At 49.7% G+C, this 13,204-nt stretch overlaps 4 protein-coding genes across 4 annotated transcripts; 2 read left to right on the plus strand and 2 right to left on the minus strand.

Moving 5' to 3' along the window:
* Positions 1-1,464: 1,464 nt before the first annotated feature.
* EPUS_05312 (uncharacterized protein) lies at positions 1,465-2,310 on the minus strand (the record flags this gene model as incomplete). Its single annotated transcript, XM_007804891.1, has 3 exons — positions 1,465-1,877; positions 1,928-2,158; positions 2,208-2,310. The coding sequence occupies 3 exons, from the start codon at positions 2,308-2,310 to the stop codon at positions 1,465-1,467; spliced, it is 747 nt and encodes a 248-aa protein (XP_007803082.1).
* Positions 2,311-3,669: 1,359 nt separating this feature from the next.
* Positions 3,670-5,075, plus strand: EPUS_05313 (uncharacterized protein; the record flags this gene model as incomplete). The annotated part of the gene is made up of 2 exons (XM_007804892.1): positions 3,670-3,784; positions 3,841-5,075. 2 exons carry the CDS (start codon positions 3,670-3,672, stop codon positions 5,073-5,075), a joined length of 1,350 nt encoding a protein of 449 aa, XP_007803083.1.
* A 2,214-nt stretch (positions 5,076-7,289) lies between these two features.
* Positions 7,290-9,523, minus strand: EPUS_05314 (uncharacterized protein; the record flags this gene model as incomplete). The annotated part of the gene is made up of 7 exons (XM_007804893.1): positions 7,290-7,798; positions 7,848-8,037; positions 8,084-8,989; positions 9,037-9,180; positions 9,243-9,315; positions 9,395-9,411; positions 9,476-9,523. The coding sequence occupies 7 exons, from the start codon at positions 9,521-9,523 to the stop codon at positions 7,290-7,292; spliced, it is 1,887 nt and encodes a 628-aa protein (XP_007803084.1).
* Positions 9,524-11,772: 2,249 nt separating this feature from the next.
* EPUS_05315 (uncharacterized protein) lies at positions 11,773-12,793 on the plus strand (the record flags this gene model as incomplete). The annotated part of the gene is made up of 4 exons (XM_007804894.1): positions 11,773-12,004; positions 12,059-12,158; positions 12,466-12,677; positions 12,765-12,793. The coding sequence occupies 4 exons, from the start codon at positions 11,773-11,775 to the stop codon at positions 12,791-12,793; spliced, it is 573 nt and encodes a 190-aa protein (XP_007803085.1).
* Between the last annotated feature and the right edge of the window lie 411 nt (positions 12,794-13,204).

Consider the following 13,204-nt stretch of genomic DNA (forward strand, 5'->3'; position numbering starts at 1 on the left):
ACCAGTGAGGACAGGAGGCTACAAGTGTGCGTACATTGGCGGATTCCGACATTGCTGGATAGCGCTTTAAGCCGGGCCTACGCCCTCACGTTTAGTTGCCCTCAGATCTTGGTATTGAGCACTAAGAGTATATAGATGGAATAGCAGAAGCATGCTAGCAGAGACGTTCGATTGAGTAGTTCCATGATAGAATTGCTTGACCATACACGAAGCAAGACTTTCGATGGATCTAATAGTACCTACGTAGCCAAAACCTAGGACTAGGCAGAGTGAACCATCCACTGGGTGGGAACAAGATATGTAAGATGTGGAAAGGTTAACGGATTGAGCTCCAGACAGTGGTTACTTGTGATCATAAATCACGGATGGAGCAAGGCAAGGCTGTTGCGTATATTCATCCAAGCATAACACAGTGTCAGGAGTTGTAGCGTTAGTAGCCGAAGTCAAAGAGGTTGGCCTAGAAGGATGAAGAGGCGAGTACTTGTGTACGAATGTTGGCATCCTTTCTGCAGCTTTCGAATCACCGCTACCATAGTTATTACTACGGTAGGAGGCATAAATATTGTCAGCGCGAGCTACTGATGGCTAGGTTTTGATACAAGGGTCGGGCGTCCTCCGGAGCTATTGAAAGTCTTGGCCCCTTAATAATCCTGATGATTGGCTCTGTGCTGAGAATCATACAGACTAACGTCGTTTCAGTAAAGTGCAAATTTGTTAAGGCTATGTTAAGTACCAAATTTCTAGCTGGAAGCTAACAATACTTATGCCTGAGGACGAAGCGAGAAAGCATTTCTTGGGGACTGAGAGAACAGTCTTCACTCAAAGTTGACTTGAAGCAATCCGGATATTGATGTGATATCGGCATTGCCCTGGGTAGATGGAAGGTTCAGCCGCAGTTGCGAGGATCAGCATTGTTACTTCATCTTCGTATCGCGGAGGCAGTTTGTCAGCTGCCCGGAGTTGGCAGGTTCTGAGGCATTTATTGGTGCACATGACTCCTTGCTTAACTAATAAATCTTGTCCTCAGAGGCTGCGACCAGCAACCTCATTTACAAATATCTTTATTTTGTACCTTCAGACTTCTTGTCAAGATGGGCACCTAAGGGGTATCCTTCTATATTTGTGATTTGCATTTCACCTGCTCACATAAATACCAATTGACTCCTGCCGAGAATTGGCGTCGTGATGGCACATACACAACGTTATTTTGTCGACGGGCATATCAGGACCCGCCCTTCCCAACCCGAACACCATAAAGACACTTCTTTCAAGAGCCCTGTGACGAAGCCACAGCCACAGCGGAAGACTGAAGTGGAGGCACATCGCGTTAATGGGAGCAGTGATCCAGTGCGCGATTCAACAAACCGCAGAATTTTAAACGCCCTTAAAGAGAAAATTTCTAGAAGAAAGAAGAAGGCTCCGAAAGAGAAGTCAGCGAATCCCGGCCTTTTTAAGATACTATTCCTAGGAGGTCGCTGGGCTCTTGGAGAGGATGTGGAGCCAGGACTTGGCAATAGAACCAATCATGCTGCGCCCAGTTGGGGATGGAGACCACTCGGAGGAACGCGTTAATGGTATGGCTGGCCATACAGTCCAGGTCTCACACATGGCCAAGGCAATCTCCTGCTCATTATCGAGGGAATCCATAACTCCCAGCACCTGCATCTCACGTCTTGACATGCGAGAGGTCATTGAGGTTGCTAGGGGTTTGGCAGTCGACGGGCTTGCTAAGACTCTGACAGTTGCTGGGGTTGATGGGGTTTGGGCAGACGACAGAGTTGCTGGGGTTTTGGCTGTTGACAGGGCGGATGAAGGATGCTTCTGGTGAATGTTGGTGGATGTAGACTTCTTCCCCGTTATGACCGTTGTTTGTTCGGCTATGTGGCTGTTAGCGTGAGGAAAGGGCTGACATGTAAGTATGGCTTACTCATCGTGACAGTGTTATCAGAAGTAGATTGTGTGAAAAGATAGTTGAAAATGCAGCGTTTGAGGAAGCGTTGGACCCTCTCTGGCCTTGTCTTTTCGACTGGTGGCCAGCTGTAATTCTGTTCAACGAGCTTGACCAGCACGTCCTCCTCACAAGCTGCACGAGTAGGGTAGGATGGCTGGACATGAGGTCGAACAAGCCTGGCAGCAGCCGGTATCATAGGAAAAACATCTGTTTAGTATGAGTGATGCACCATATTGTGAAAAGGGATGTGACGTACCTTTCCAAACGCTATTTGACTGATCTTGCAACCCTCCGTGGGAGCCATTGCCATCACCTGCCACGTCGCTGGGGCGTGGGCGGCTGACCGGCCTGTTGGTCATTATTGGAAGTCGTCATGTCGTAGGGAGATGAACAAGACTGAAACAGGAGAGTAGCAACTACTATGAGTCGATGAGGAGAGAAGACTGGGAGATTGCAGAGAAGGTTGGAGGGAATGGAGATGAAAAAAGATGAAAAAAGATGAAAAAAGATGAGAATTCGAGGTGTGGGTTTTTTCCTAAAACATGTTCTTAGGAAGGTACGCAGTATGTGGCTGCAACACGGGCACTGCCTGACCTTGAACTCCCTGGAGATTGTTGCTCCTGCTCTCTTCGTTTCACTTTCAACTTGTTGAATTATTATCCAGTCGCCCATGTTTTTTTCTTAGGCCCAGCTTCATCCAGCATGGTCTTCTTTTCAGGCTGGGCTTCATCGAGCCCGATGCCTGGGTAACCCTACTTTTCATCATATCCTCCGCCTGGAGCAGGGGAATGGAGAAGAGTTATACGTTGCCTTGAGGATGCTCAAGCTAAGCGATGGCATCAACCCAGTGATCAATATTCTCTACCTCCTTGAAGCCGTCCGCTGTCGACCGATGGTGCCACCCTCCTTCAGTCCCTAACATGCCGAATCCGTCTAAGACACAAACACTGTCTTCAACCTTCACCCTCATCATTCAAAGAGGCCCCGAAAGTTTCCCTTCAAATTCGGCACATAGATGCCCGGCTCAACCGTGACCTATTTGCCAATGTGCTTCAGATAGATTTCCCGCCTCCCTTTGATGGCTCCTTCCTGTGGTATACAACTGGAAAACGCATCTCCCATTCGCACAATGAAGCTCGTTGGATAAGAGAAAAAGTATAGACATCGTTAGTTGGCTTATCTTCTGGCGCTTTACGATGGGCATAGATAGAGAGTTCTCCCGCTCCTTACATCGAGTGTTCTATGCTCACCTATTTATAAAGGTATTAGAGGGGACTATCCTCTCAGTGCTGGCATCAGGCATCGTACTCGTATGCTGGCCTTTGTCGGTCAAAGACGTTATTGAGAGTACTCCGTACTGTGCGTTGCAAAATTGTGGAGGATTTCTTGGCGCTACCCTTGAATTGTTGGCGCTGTGGAGCAGAATTACTCCTTACGCACTAAAACTGGGTAGAAAAAGCTAGAAATTGCTTATAGACGTGGCTGACCTTTGTATATCTTGTCCTATCTTAACGGCTGGCTCTGGTGTTAAGTTCGCAATGAGGACATGAGGAGGATATTTATGAGAGGAGGATATCGAGGAGGAAGATGTCAAGGCGGACGTCGTGCAGCATAAACAACTGGCTTTATTTTCCAAGATTATTAACAGGCAAGCTTGCTTGTTCTGGATGAACAGACTTCGGCCCTTGCGATCCCTTCGCCACACTTCCATCCGCAACATGATCTCCTACACCACCAGTTCAGCGGCTTCGCCCTTCACTGAAGCTGTGGTTAGCTCGATGCGGCGACTATATCCAGAGGCTTTGGCAGACAAGTCCTTTGACAACACTGGACGTAAGAGAGTCTCGACCTGCGGGGCTCGGATCTCTATGCTAATCTTTTGGCTTCAGTCCTCCTCGAAGCACCCTTCGATTCCCTTCGCCGGCAGATGAACTCAGTCCTGCTCACCGTTGACCTCACCCAGGCTGTTGCAAGCGAAGCCATAGAGAACAAACATTGCTGCGTCGTCGCATACCACCCCATCATATTCCGTGGCCTCAAGTCCCTCACCCTTGCCGACTCTCAACAGTCTTCTCTACTCCGGCTAGCACTCGAGGGGATCAGTGTGTATTGCCCGCACACAGCAGTGGATGCGGTTCCCGGCGGTATGACAGATTGGCTCTGTGATATTGTCACAGGGACGCCGCCAGAGAAGACGACCAGTGTCTCAAAGGCGGAGTCCATACCTCAGGAAACAGCACAACCTCCAGATGGAGAAAGCAACAGTCAATCCCAGACAAAGAACCCACAACAGAACAGCGACCTGCAACCAAAATCCGAAGACGACGTCTTCAATGACGATGTCGCACTGCCTCGCTCCGCAATCAAATCCAGCACAAAACGGCCTCACATGAAGCGATCCTACTCCAAACCCGTCTACCCTCAATCCTCCTCAAACCAAAACTCAAACTCAAACAACCCGCTAACGACCTACCTCCCCCACACCCGCACAGTGCTCCACCCCTCGCCTATGTCCTCAATCTCCAGTATCCCCTCCCCCTCCTCCTACTCTCAAGACAACACCGGCTTCGGCCGCCTCCTGACCTTCCCCCACACCGAACCCCAACACCTAACCCACCTAATCGAGCGCATCGCCTTCGGCGTCGGCACGCCCAAGGGCTTCCCCGTCGCCATCCCTCAGGACCAACAAGTCGAGGACATCATGATCCGCACCGTTGGCGTCTGTCCGGGAAGTGGGGCCGGTGTACTAAAAGACTGTGGCGCGGATCTTATCTTCACGGGTGAACTGGCACATCATGATGCGCTCGCGGTTACGGAGCGCGGCGGGTGTGTGGTCGGCTTGTTCCATAGTAACAGTGAACGCGGGTTCCTGCATGCGGTTATGCGGGGGAGGTTGGAGGGGTTGCTGAAGGAGGAATGGGCGAGGGTTAGGGCGCAGTATTTGGAGAGGGGGGATAAGGAGGGGGAGGATGGTGATGGTGACGGTGACAGGGCGGTCGTGAATGAGGAATTAGAGGACGCGCTCGCGGATGAGAGTGTCAATGTCGAGGTGTCGAGGGTCGATCGCGATCCATATGGGATTGTGGTGTTGGAGGGGAGTCAGGTCGAGGGCATGAAGATTTAATATCCCCATTCTTTCTTTCTGCTTTTGCCCTCCATCCTTGCGCTTTTGTATATGTCTCTGCTTGGCTTTTGGCTTCCTGGTTTCAAGTTAAGAGATACCCCTCAATCGATGTATGGAGGAAGGAGAAGACGAAGAAGAAGTAGAGGAAGGAGAAGTTGAAGAAGGAGGAGAGGAAGGAGAGGAGAAAGAGAAGGAGGTGAAACCCGACCCTATCTGATTTTGAATTGGGAAAAGGACAGAACAAGGTTCTACAATATCGCTGTTCCACTCCCTGCCTGCAAGACCACTACGACTTGAAGCGTAAGACAAGGCAAGACACAAGTAAACAACCAAAGACGCTTCAACTTCAACGCTACTGTCATATCCTATCCCTAGCGGTTTGAACTTCACCCTTTCCCAATATAACACATCATCTCGCTCTCTCCCGCCGATTTCCTCCTCCCCCTCCTCCTCCTCCTCCTCCGCTTCACTCAATCCTCGCATAGCATGCATGACCACGATGCGCGACCGAGGGAGTCAGGTCACGGGATTGATTGACTAGTTGACTGATCGATCGAACTGCTCCAGTGAAGATACAGAGGGAGGAGATAGGAAGCGGGCATTTGGACATGGTGCTTTCTCGCTGACTGACTGGTTAGCGTTGGTCAGTTTGGCTGAGAGCGATTTATTTGGTCGATTGATTGCCTTGAAGCAGGTCAGGTGGGTGTCGTATCCTGGGACGTAGAGCTAGGGGGGTCATGGTGATAACGTTGGGTTTACCGGTTGCTGGTCTCTTGTAGAGATGTTCAAGGTGGAATTTTGTGGGTTTTGGCTTTGGTTGGGGAACTGCATGGATGGGTGTTCACGGTTGGTTGGTTGGTTGGTAGTATATGTCGTGATGAGGAGGGGGAAGGGGGTGAGGTGTTGGTTCAAGGGCGGCTGGGTGCGGGTTATGAGGTGTAAGTGGTATGCCGATGAGGGTGTAAGCCAAGTGGAGTGGAATGGAGTGAGTGGCTGAGTGATGGTGATGCAACGTGAGGAATTGGTTTGATATGCAGGAGACAGGGAGGAGAAGAAAATGATGAGGGAGGGTTATGGTATCTGAGTTGTAAGTGGACTGTATTTTGGTAAAGGGGATGAGGGCAGAATCGGGCAAAGGTAGAAATATGATAGAGGAAAGGCCAAGCCTTGCTGGTCAGGAGAATCGCATTGAACAGGGACAGACGAAAAGAGAGGAGGTGTGTGAAGACTGAGCAGGCCAGGAGCAGGACGGTGAGAGCGAATCGCAATCGTGGACCTGTTGAAAGGTGTAAGAAGAGTATAGAGAGGAAATTGGAAGCTCGAGGAAAGCGTAAAACAGGAATTGAGAATGGCCGGTGTTCAAAATCTGGGCGTCATTGCCCTGCTACTAGTAGACAGTGGAACAGAACAGCAGTAGACGAAGTGTCGGCGAAGGAGCCTTGGTTCGGTCGCGTTTATTCAGCCTGCAGCAAACGGGTCTCTCATCATACCCATTCCCAGTCAGAGGAAGACCAGGAAGATAGGAGCAGCCCTCCATGTGTACAGACAGACATCTGATGCCAGCCAATGCGAATGGGCCAGAAACGATAGAGGCAAAGAATGGCCTTCCCACACGTATGTAGATAATCGGACATTCGTTGTATCAGCGGTAGACATGCTTCCACCCAGCTGGAACTCCACCCATATCTCGTCAATACGACGAAAACAAGACTGGCCGGACTTTTCTAACCAATAGAATGGCTCGAGCAAAACACCTATGTCATGCCGTTGTCAAGACCCGGGGCCACCCCTGGCAATGCAACAGATGGCATCTTGCAAAGGAAGAGAAGACTCTCGTTCAAGTCCTCTAAATAGTATAAGCTTATCGTCGATCCCAGCACCAGACTCTCCAGTATACTACGTAGTATGTCGAGATATTCAGCGTGTGGCCCACAAAAGCCAGTCAGACCACTTTGTAATTATGCTGGTAATGCCAAGACATAGCTAGGGGTGGTTCCACCTTTCTCGCGGCGTCAGCAGGTGATGAGTGCAACCCCCATGGTACATGTTGCATGGAGGGTATCAGAAGACGTTGCTGCCCGTTTTTTTTAGCTTTCTCGCCATCCTGCTTTCAAGACCACGATTGGATCTGCGTTGTTTGGTAACATAAGCATATGACACCCTGATTCCCACTGGTTTCACCAGCTCATCGAATGAGCCCATCGATGACCAAGGTTATTGTGGCCCACCCGGCATGCCCATACTTGGACCGGGCTGAACATAAACACGCTGTCGCTTGTTAAATCCATTCATGTCTGTTACTCCACCTGACATTTCACTGATCTGGCGTCGATGCTGCGGCTGCTGCTGCTGCTGGGGTTGTTGGTATGGTTGTTGTTGACGCCCCGGTATGTGTGCTGTTATCGGTGTGTGCGGACTCGTACCGTACGGGCTGTGGTTGGCCATCTGGGCATACTGAGTAGGGATGTTGGTATGGATAGGTGATACCCCTGGATATTGTCCGGGAGATTGCCAATTGCCCATGGAGCCTGCTGGTGATTGAGCAGGTGAAGAGGCGTCGTCTTTGATACTTTGACCAGTAGATGACTGAGGGATCGAAGAAGTGGTGGCGGAAGGAGGTGGCTCCATTCCTGGAGGTAGCCTTTTGAGGTGTGAGAGATGCTTCTCGAGCATGTCGAGAAGAGATTTCCGAGTGAATGGTTTAGGCAGAACATCATCCATGCCTAGATGTTGTTAACGATGGAAAGACAGGCATTGTGGTAAGGTGCTTACCATGCTGGAAATACATTTGGATATCATCGCTTCTGATGTTGGAAGTCATGGCAATGATTGGCGTACGGTCAAATTGCCGGATAAGGTGGCAAGCAGATACACCATCCAGATTAGGCATTATAATGTCCATGAGAATCATGTCGTACTTGACACCTTCCTGGATTTTATTCACGGCTTCGAGGCCATCAAGCTGAGGCAATTAGCACAAGTTTACATAGCATCTCCAAGGTACTCACAGCAGAATCAATCACGCAGCAGAAAGAATACAAGAACTTCCCACCAATCTGTCGACAGGTTGGATCGTCCTCGACAAGTAGTATACGTGGCTGCCTACTCCAGCCAGGGTCGGCGAATGTGCTCTTCTTTCTACCATCTGCGTAATGTCTCCTTGGATCCGACGGATCGAGCTCTTTTGGTGGCAATGAGTAAGGAATATTGTTAACATGTTCGCTGTACATTGGGTCAATTCCATTGTTGGTTCCCATTGGATATACCACTTGATCTAATTCACCATTGTTGAGGCGGGCATATCCCAATGTAGAGCTTGAATCGGCAGATTGAGGAGCTCTGTTCGCATTACGCATATGCTGATCGGCCGGCGGCGTCGACATCACCCCTGGAGTTTTATTGGAGAGATCATGTAACTGCTCCATGCTTGCAAGATTGAATTGTCCTTCAGCGTTGCTCTCGTTCAAAAGCTTGCTCGCGTGCTGTAATGGTGATGCGGGCTCATCCTCGGGAACGGCGATACTCTGGCTGGTTGGTGTCAGCTGAGCGGTTTGGCCTGTGTCACCTGTGTTGAACATGATTTTGCTGTCCCTTCTCTGCTTCGCATCAACAGAGTGCAAGAAGGTCATGACATTTTGGATTACGTGCTCGTGGTTGAGGACGGTTTTTTGCACACGTAATACTTCTTGAAGCACCATTTGCTGATTCATAGCCATCTCGGCGTATCGTTGCGATAATTGCTCGAGTTGCTGCGATTGAGCAACCAGCTGCTGATTCATCAGATCTATCTGTTGTATCGGAATCTCGCCCTCATTCATAGCGGACGGTTTCCGAGGGGCAGGAGCTTTTCTTCGAATGTTATCCAGCGAGTCTTTGTTGTTGGCCTTGAATTCCGGGTGTTTGAATTCCCATGCCTAATCGTGTCAGCGTCACCTTTCCGTGCTAACGAGTATACACCAACATTTGGGCCGTAGGGCGACGTGCCTCCTTCTTCATTATTCTGCCGCACTTTGTGGAAGTCGTATTTGTTCAATTGCCGCACGAAGCTCGCAAAATTGCTGTGTTTGAAATGCTTTGGAAGAATGGATTTCGTGAATTTCTCGTTCTGCGATCGTCGAAGGTTAACGTGATGCCTCATCAGTGCGATGCCGACAAGAACTTTCCCACCTCGAGCACCACGAAACTATCTCCTTCATCACCCCATCGCACGACTGACGCATATGAAGGATCCTCCAACATTCTATGCCAGTATGTCAGCATTGTGTATCTTCGCGTACAATAAGGGTGTTCATGCTGATTCCCGTGGATAAGCCGCTTACTTGTATAGCTTGCGCACCTGTAAGGTTATCAGCCAATATTCTACACATGTGATTTCGCAATTTCGCAATTTCTTGACTCACGAAGTCGCTAGAGTTATTGGCCGAAGCCGTGCCGGCTGGTCCATCCATTATGGAACCGGATGATGGTAGGATGACCTTTGCAAGCTCGAGATCGCACGGCGTAGATGCCTACTTTAGGGGGTACGGCACGATTGCCAGTGGAAGATCAGGAAGAGGACTGTGGGTGAGGCCGCCAGGCCACCCGATATGCCAATTGGCAGTGATCGGTGGTCGATGCTGAAGGGAGAAATGACACGTTTGACTACCAGTTGCTCCAGGAATATTCTTGTCGTTTCTTTTGACTACGCGCAACTGGGGCTCTCACCGCAGGGAAATGCGATAGCGCCGCAGTTAAAGGTCGTTGTGGCGCCCGACTCCCAGAAAGGTCGATGAGCAGCCAAAGCACCTCAACGGGGCAGTGGCTTAAACCTTCCGAGAGAACAACACCAGATCGAGAAGTGTGTAGGCTGGAAGTCGGCACGGGAGGTCGGGAGTGGAGCGGAGAGGAGAGGAGAGGAGAGGGAGAGAATGCTGAAGAATGGTGATTGAGCAGTTCGGTATGTACAAGAAGCCTGTCAAGTGGCTCGAATTGCAAGCAACGATCAGATCTCACTATTCCCGGTTTGTGCTTGACCCATGCAACGAGTGACGGACGGGGCACCCTTGATGCTGGCTGAAAATGTAGCGCTATGGCCATGTCCCGACAGGAATTAGCTCCAATTTAGGGGGAGGATGGAATCGGCTGGCAGAGTCTAAAATGCAGCCCGGGATCAAAGATGGGCACAAAATGAACCACAAGTGGGTTGTGGCTGCGCTATCCGCGGTGATGGTCCAATTGTGCTCCCGTTGAAGCTTAGCGAGGTGACAAGGGGCCGGTGCCGAGCTTGGGAGAGAATCGAGCGATGGTGTGCCGATGGTGCCAGAGTCAAAAAATGTGATTAAGCCCCGAAGCGAACGTAGAGAGTGCTTTGGACTTGGAGAGGTTGCAACGCCTGATATGCTATCAAGTGTCATGTATCTTCATCTCCCTTAATCCATCTCCCTGTGCAGCTGGGTATTGTTCGCACAAGGTTCTCTTTGCAGTTTTCGCTATAGTCAGCTGAACGAGTTGGTCACCCTGGGGCAATGATTCGTCGTGCACTTGAAAGTTGGAAGGTGAGTTGGAAGGGGGATTGACACCGCCACATCCACATGTGGCGGTGTGCCCGGAGAGCTGAACCATGTTCCTATTTGGCAATCATAATCCGCTCTTTCACACCATCGCACCTACAGGAAGGGGTTTCCCAGCTGTAAGATAATACATACTTTCCAATCTCAGGTCATGCTGTCGTATGGCGAGTTATCTTTAAGATATACCCATGCTCCTCGCTTGTAAGCGTTATCACTTTTGCAAAAAGATCCCTCCCCTCATCCCCTCGTTCGATTCGATGTGGCATCAGAGGAATCGTTCTCGGAGCCCCCGGCCGTGCAGGTGTCCATGACAGCTATACAATGTGGTATATAGATGGTAGTGTATCGGATCACTTCCGCTGAAGGGGGTCCGATGCACAGCAGTAAACAATAATCACAGTGAGGTACGGCTTTTTACGTTCAACCCTCAGTTATCGCACATGTCTGAGAATATTCTCTTTCGCCACAGCAATGCTCGATAGGCATGCGGGACGTTTATGTCAGAGAGGTCAAGGTCCCAACGCCAAAATGGGTAGGTGGCATCCCCAGTGCGATTGGTAGAAGTCGGACCTAAGCACGAACGTGTGTGGCGCAGCAGAGTAACCAGGGGCCAGCAACCTGGAAGCAAGTCAAGCGTGCTACTTATGTAGACAAGCAACTGTACTACGTAGTAATCATTGCAAGTGTCTGCAACTATCCGCGCGAAACCCCTGTGCAGTGCAGGAGAATGGAATATGTGACCGCGGAGAAATGGTGGGGAGATGCAGCACCATGTCGGTCTTTGCAGTCTGTCTAAACTCCTCGACCAGGGGTCACGTTTCAACAATCTAAAGACAACCACTTCTCTACAGTCTTGATACGTAGTCACATCGTCACAGCACTACAGCACTACAGCAGCAGCTAGAATCATAGAGAGGGTCCCTCTACTTGGGTATCTTCGTATTTCATAAATACGGAATACTGGGTCAGGTGTTGAATGTCTGGATATCTCCGTTCCCTCCAGCTTTCACGACTTGTTTGAGTGTTTACTGTACTGCATTTTACTTCCGCCAGTTGTGCCTTCCCTCAAGATATCACGCTAGCTACTCTGCGCCATCTCTGCCCATTCACTAAGTTGTTATTGATCGTTCAAAAATATGTCTGCCACCATGTTCTTACAACACCTTGTCAAACCGCTTCGCAACACCAACAACTTCTACCTCTCCACATCAACCGCCAACAAAGCCAGACTATTCTCCTCGACTTCCGCAGTCATGGTCAAAGCCGGTGATACTATTCCAGAAGTCACCCTAGTCGAAGACTCCCCTGGTAACATCGTCGAACTCCACAAGGAGATCGGTACTGGAAATGCTCTAATCATTGGTGTCCCTGCGGCGTTCAGTATGCTCCTCCTAGCAATCAGTACCGTGACTCTGAAACTGACTGAGGTATCAGGTCCATCTTGCTCCAACTCTCATGTTCCTGGCTACATCAACCACCCCAAGCTCAAAGACGCTGGCAAGGTCTTCGTCGTTTCAGTCAACGATCCCTTTGTGTAGGTCTACCCATCTTTAGCTTGATATGCAGTGTTATACCTTGACAGGATGCAGCTTCGGCTGTACTCTGACCTATCTTTAATCATCATTTCTATTACAAATGCTGTCCTAGACAGTTCGCCATGAACAAATAGAAGTACCCTAGCTCCAAGCAGGTCTGGCCACAGCTAGCACGATGTGCCTTATCACTACTACCTCCAGTTACTGTCATGTCTTCATCTGTGACTGTTCTTACATAACCCTGAAGATGTCATCTCTTCAACAAATCATCTGCAGTCTGAGATATACTGACATCCATTCTTCCAGCATGAAAGCATGGAGTGAATCCCTTGACACCAACAAATCCAGCCGTATCCGTTTCCTTGCCGACCCATCTGGTGCCTTCACCCGAGCTTTGGACACCGAATTCGACAGTGCCAAGGTCTTCGGCCAGAACCGCAGCAAGCGATACGCCATCACTATCGAGAGCGGCAGAGTCAAAGATGTCTACATTGAGCCAGACAATACTGGTGTTTCTGGTAAGCCCCGCGATCACTTACTCTTCCTTACCTCCATTCTACGCTATTGCGCCATATGAACGGTACTAATAAGATCTGCCTGTTTAGTCTCCACTGCTGAGAAAGTGCTGGGTTAGATGTGCTTCTCCACAAGATGAGATGACGGAGTAATGAAATGCTCGGGTAGAGATACACTACTCCAAAGACATGAAGTTCAGGCAAGTTTGAGCAGATAATAATTCCACAACTGAAACCAAAATTGAAAGTCTTCACACAGAACGCAATGCAATGCAAAGAAGTAGACATCCCAGCCCTAAACCGCAGCCGCGAAAACAAATCAGTGAACCAAGATTCACTTCCTTTCCCCATCAAGCATCATCTTCCATCCAGCTCCGTGACATCCCGTCCCATTCCGTTCCTACATCTGATCTCTCTGACTCCCTTGAAGCAGAAGCAGCAGCAACAACAACAGTGCCTACCAGGCAGCTAGCAGCATAGAACAAAACAACCCAAAAAAGGTTCCATTGGGAACCAGCTAGCTGGCTAGC

The sequence above is a fragment of the Endocarpon pusillum genome (assembly GCF_000464535.1).
Source record: "Endocarpon pusillum Z07020 unplaced genomic scaffold scaffold3676, whole genome shotgun sequence".
In the NCBI taxonomy this organism is placed as follows: Eukaryota; Fungi; Ascomycota; class Eurotiomycetes; order Verrucariales; family Verrucariaceae; genus Endocarpon; species Endocarpon pusillum.